Raw genomic sequence first — 6000 nt, 5'->3', positions numbered from 1 at the left:
GTTAGGGATACTCTGGAGATCTACTAATACGCTTTTTGCACTCTGGGACATCTGAAAAGGCTGAGAGGGCTGGGATCTGGGACCAGCCTGACCTTTCTGAGACTACGATGAGGAGTAATGCTGACTCCTGCTGAGATGATCTAAAGACGATGACTGAGAATGGACACTCTCCTTCTCGCCTTTTTATTCTAATGAAGACAACTTTGAACTTAACTAAGAACTTGACTTTTCATTTTAGACATCGCTCAGTGTGTCTCAAACTGATTAAACTGAAAACCTTGGAGTCATTGATTTTTCTGTCCTCTATAGTTCCTATTTAGTCACCCAGCTGATTGAAAAATTTTCTTCAATTTGCCTCTCCTTTTTCACTTCTATTGCCAAAGGATTATGTCTAAACTACTGCAACAGCTTTCTAAGTGGTCTCCAGTCTCTCCCTCCTCTAATCCTTCTTATTTACTATCACTCTATGACATTTTAAGAATACCCAACTTCGCCTGGTAATCCTCAACTGAAAAAAAACAAAACAACAAAAAACACCATCACCAGATCCCCAAATACTCCAATGACTTAATGTTTAATGGATACTCCTCAGCCTGGAGCTCAAGACATTCCACAACTGACCCAAATCTTCTAATTGTGTTTTCTTCATTTATTATTACCACCCCCTCCCAACCTCTACTTCAGTCAGGTTGGTCTACCACGGTACATCCTAATATACCAAATTCAACCAATCTCCACATTTTGATGATACTGACTTTCTAAGGGGGAAACATTTAAGGCTGTTCACAGGATTACCCAAATCCTATGTATTCATCCAAATGAAGTTCTCTTCTAGGTCCTCCTCTACTCTTGGCTTCCTTCTGTTCTAAAGTTCTATAAAACTCACTATCTATTCTATCCATATTGCGAGGTTCATATTCCATCTTGAAATTTAACCAAATTATTGCATGTTCCTATTTCAAGTCATGTGCATGTCTTTTATCAAATACTAAGCTTCTGCTGAAGGTCCCTGAAGAAATTTCTAGTCTCATTTGTTTCTCGATCAAATTATTAGTCACTAATTAATTGAGCACACAAGCGTTTAAAAATTTCCTTTGCATATAAGGATGGCTGTTTCATGTTAAGGGCCAAATAGGACTATCTTCTTGTATTACCACGTAATCTTAAGATTTTACTTTTGCATATGAATAACAGTTAAATACTTGGGAGTAGACAGATGACACAATTTTCTTCCTTTTTAATTATTTTTTATTTCTGAACTTATTTGTTAAAGAGTTGTGGCCTACTACCTCCAAATAAGATGCCAATAAATTAATTCATGAATACTAAATAAAATTAAAGATGCTAATGGACTCTTATGTGAAATAGTTTAGAATTCACTTAATAAATTTTTAGACTTAAATCTCTATCTGGAAAATCTGAACATATCAAAGACACTACAGCTGGCTCCTACAAACGCTGTAGCACTAACACCTAAAAAAAAAAAAAAAAAAAAAAACACAAAAGAAACAAAAAACATGAGGAGGTTCTGGGATTAGGAGAACACTCTTTAATGATAAAGCCTGTCCAAGTACTAAAGACAATTAGAGTAGGCAGGTGACCTGTACAAAGTATTAGTGACAACACAACATTCAGCTTCCTAAGAGTTAAAATGTGCTGCTTACATGAAGGGAGATGATACTGAGCTAAGAAGTCCTGGTATAGAGAAGCAGAGAGACCAACCTACTTCATATTATATATAAAATAGAGAACATTCTCAGCTAACATGCTGGAAAAAAAAATTCTTCCAAAAAGGCAGAATTACAATCAATGCCAAGATTTACAAATTCCATCATGTTTAAATATAAGGACAAAAATAAACATTTCTTATTTAAAAAAACCCCACAAATTTCCCAAACTATAGCTTATCTGTTAGCACTTCTTTATCAGTCTGACTATTCTTTAAAGGCCTTAAAACATGAATTTGGGATAAAAACAAATAAAAATGCCCAAGTTTTAAGAAGCCATATGTTAATTTAGGATGTTATCTATATATTTTTTAGACCAATCAATGTTTTTTAAGAGGTGTAGATACTGGTAACTTTTCTCTTTAAATAAATGTTTATATATTTCACCAACAACACTGGCCTGTGGCACACAGCATGTTTAATGAAAACACATTGCTATTAAAAAAAAAGTATATGGAAACAGAAAAAAAACCCTCTAGTTTCAATAGAAAAACTTACATCCAGAGATTCTTTTCCCATTATCTTTTAGGACAACCACAGAACTATTTCAACCTGTACCCTTAATCCAGCAGACACACCTTAATAAAAGAACTCTAATTGCTAAGTACTGAAATAAAACATTACTTACAATAATTTCCTAGTTATCTACAACTTTCTTCTTGTAGCAATTGTCAACTTATTAAGATGACTTGTTTTTATAAGCTCCTCAGTGTCAATATATCCCAACAATACATTTATTACTTGTACAATGTATTACTTCACACATAATTAATAATATAAAACATCATTTCACTAAAGAAAAATACACATTCAATATAGCCAAGCTCTAGTTTTAAAAAGAAGCACCTGATGAGTTTTCTTCTGAATTCATTTCTCCAGAAGACCAGTCCTTAAAGACTTCTGGAGCCTAGCTATGTTGGCATCTAATGCCGCAAGGCCATTTCTGAAGTCTTGTTCATCACGAGAAGTGAACGTTGAAAATGAAGAGATGCTCCAGTCAGACATCAAGTCAGAAGTGAAAACACTACCATCACAGACAGTATTGCCTTTCACTTGAAGGCTGTTGCTAAGACAACCTGATGGGCCATGACATGCAGTTTGTTCCTCTGGCTCCTTGGTGGCAGCAGGGATCTTTCCAATCGCTTCCTTTATTTTCTTGAGGAGCTGTGTGTCCTTCATATCAGATGCTCTGAAAAGTTTTTCAGGTGCATCTTCTGCTTCCTTTGTTGAAGAGGAACAGACTACAGGTGTACACAGTTTATTTTCTTTTCCAGAGACAGCAAGTCCACTGTTGCTGACTAGCTGTGTTGTAGCTGCTCTTATTTGTGGCTGAGGGGATAGTCTCTTAGAAAGTGGTGATTTCTTTTCAGAAGTGCTTCTAGCAAAAGGAATGTAAATTGTATTATCCAAATTATGATCATCTTCTATTAAAGCCATAGTTTCACTCCCTTCATCAGAATCCTGTTTTGAAACGGCAGAAATAATTCCAGGTGCAGACACTTCCTCCATGCCCTTAGTGTTACTATTTTGAGGGCCTCTGGAGGACAGAACATTTTCATACGGTTTGTCTGGCTCTATGGTTTCCTCATTTTTAATTGTAGAAAGTGGCTCTGAAGGTGTAAAACTGTAATTTGTTTCTAACTTATTTAGATAGCTCATTATGGAAGTGTGAGCAGGAGCTGGGTCATGTTGAAGTTGTTTATCATGAATGTTCAAGAGTGATTTGGTAAGGTTATTCCCAGGCTTGCAGCGAGCACTGTCCACACTAAGATCGGAGAGAAGCTTTGCCATGCTAGTCTGTAAAGTTCTGTTAAGAAGAATTCAGAACACTAATTATTATTTTTTACCTGTTTCTTTAATTCACTTATCTATACCTCCATCTTTAAAAAAAGGATTTGAGAGAAGTGTCTGGTTCTTAATATGAAAACAAGCAACTAGAAGCACAAAATCACAGAATGTGCTTTGGCAAGAGCATATAATAATTAAAATAACAATGATAAAATACATTGGTCTGTATTGAATCTATCACTATGTCTAAAAATAGAGGCTCAGAATTTTTTTTTAAGGTATGGAGATGTTTTATTCTTTTCTTTTTTTTTAATTGAGATAGTCTCATCTGTCACCCAGGCTCGAGTGCAGTGGAATGATCTCAGCTCACTGAAACGTCTGCCTCCTAGGTTCAAGTGATCCTCTTGCCTCAGCCTCCCGAGTAGCTGGGATTACAGGTGCGCATCACCATGCCTGGCTAATTTTTGTATTTTTAGTAGAGACAGGGTTTCACCATGTTGGCCAGGCTGGTCTTGAACTCCTGGCCTCAAGTGATCTGCCCACCTCAGCCTCCCAAAGTGCTGGGATTACAGGCATGAGCCACCATACCCAGCCGAGATGGTTTATTCTTGAGCAGCACTACAAATTGGGCCCTAGAGTAAAAAACTGGCCTCACAAAGGTAGGCTAAGATACAAAGGGAAACACACTATTCATTTGTTATGGATTCTGTTAGGAATTATTTCCCTCCATTATATATGTGTTTGTGTGTGTGTGTGTGTGTGTGTGGCACAATACTAGAAAAAAAGTATAGAGATAATTATCTGGCATAATAGGTACAAGCAACAGCTAGGTACCAGAAAGGTGTATAAGGAAAACCACACAAGTTAGAAATGGAATCAAATCCCAGTGCCATCATTAGCTGTGATCCTGGGCAAGTCATTTAACCTTTCTGAATCTCAAGTTCCTCACCTGTAAAATGAAGATATTTCTGAACTACAATGAAGATTAAATAAGATAAAATAATAAGGTATAAAGGTAAAGTACTTAGCATGGTTTCAGTCTAAGTGGGTGTTTGTTTGATGGCAGCCTTTATTAGTAGTCCTATTAAAGCCATTTTTTTTTTTTTTTTTGAGATGGAATCTCGCTCTATCAACCAGGCTGGAGTGCAGTGGCGTGATCTCAGCTCACTGCAAGCTCTGCCTTCCGGGTTCACGCCATTCTCCTGCCTCAGCCTCTTGAGTAGCTGTGACTACAGGTGCCCTCCACCATGCAGGGCTAATTTTTCTGTATTTTTTAGTAGAGACGGGGTTTCACTGTGTTAGCCGAGATGGTCTCGATCTCCTGACCTCGTGATCCACCCGCCTCGGCCTCCCAAAGTGCTGGAATTACAGGCGTGAGCCACCACGCCCAGCCTAAAGCCATTTTATACTAAGACTTTAGTCTATTTAAATTGAATCATATATGGTCTCAAAAATCAATGAGGGCTGGGCATGGTGGCTCATGCCTGTAATCCCAGCACTTTGGGAGGCTGTGGCAGGCAGATCACCTGAGGTCAGGAGTTTGAGACCAGCCTGGCCAACATGGTGAAACCCCATCTCTACTAAAAAATACAAAAATTAGCTGGGCGTGGTGATGTGCGCCTGTGATCCCAGCTACTCGGCAGGCTGAGGCATGAGAATTGCTTGAACCCGGGAGGCAGAGGGTGCAGTAAGCCGAGATCACTCCACCACACTCCAGCCTGGGCAACAGGGCGAAACTCCATCTCAAAGAACCAAAAAAAAAAAAAAAAAAAAAAACCCAAAAAACCAATTTAAACAAAGATACAAAGGACATCAACAGGTAACTAACAAAAAAATACCACTAGCCAATAAGCATGCTTTAAGAGTTCAACTTTTAATCAAATAAATTCAAAATTTAAAAATGATTTTTTTTGCTTATCAAATTAGCATAGTAAAATAAGAATAATACCCACTGTTAGAGAAGCCTGGAGAGGCAGGTGCTACTGGTGGGAGTGTACAGTGGTATAACTCTTCTGGAGAGCAAACTGCCAATACATTTCAAAAGCCTTAAAAATTTGTGTGTCTCACACTCTTTGGCCCACCAATTTATACTTATAAAAATATCCTACTGGTCTACACGGAGGTTGTACCCAAAGATATATTAATAAATATATTAGTTATAATATAAAATAGATGGACATATATATATTTATCTTCAAAAAAGTGAACTGGTTCAGGTAAATTATGGTATAAATGCATCATAGCCCCTAATTATAGTCATGTTGTAAAGCATATTTATTGATAGGAAAATGTTCATTACATAAGGTTAAATTAAGAAAAGCAGGCCATAAATAAGCTAGACTCAATATTTTTCTAAAAAGTAGTCACACACATAAACATAAAATGCTAAAAAGAAATCTCTATACTAAACAGTCAGCGGTGATTATATCTCTGTATATAAGATAAATTATTTTCTCCTACAAAACGAAAAACAAATTTTTTCCAA

The 6000-nt window shown here is 37.0% G+C and overlaps 1 protein-coding gene across 5 annotated transcripts in view; it reads right to left on the bottom strand.

The window, feature by feature from the left end:
• Window positions 1-1529: 1529 nt before the first annotated feature.
• The window catches only part of CCDC14 (coiled-coil domain containing 14), a 48164-nt gene continuing 43693 nt past the window's right edge, over window positions 1530-6000 (bottom strand). For all 5 annotated transcript variants that reach the window (XM_024244762.3, XM_009238459.4, XM_009238457.4 and 2 more), the window contains one exon: window positions 1530-3534. In XM_024244762.3, coding sequence (XP_024100530.3) covers window positions 2595-3534 — 940 coding nt within the window. In that variant the 3' untranslated portion in view covers window positions 1530-2594. The remainder of the gene's footprint in view (window positions 3535-6000) is intronic.

Source organism: Pongo abelii, chromosome 2, assembly GCF_028885655.2.
Source record: "Pongo abelii isolate AG06213 chromosome 2, NHGRI_mPonAbe1-v2.0_pri, whole genome shotgun sequence".
NCBI lineage: Eukaryota > Metazoa > Chordata > Mammalia > Primates > Hominidae > Pongo > Pongo abelii.
Note: the sequence above shows the minus strand (reverse complement) of the source record. Positions and strands in the feature narration are given on the sequence as shown.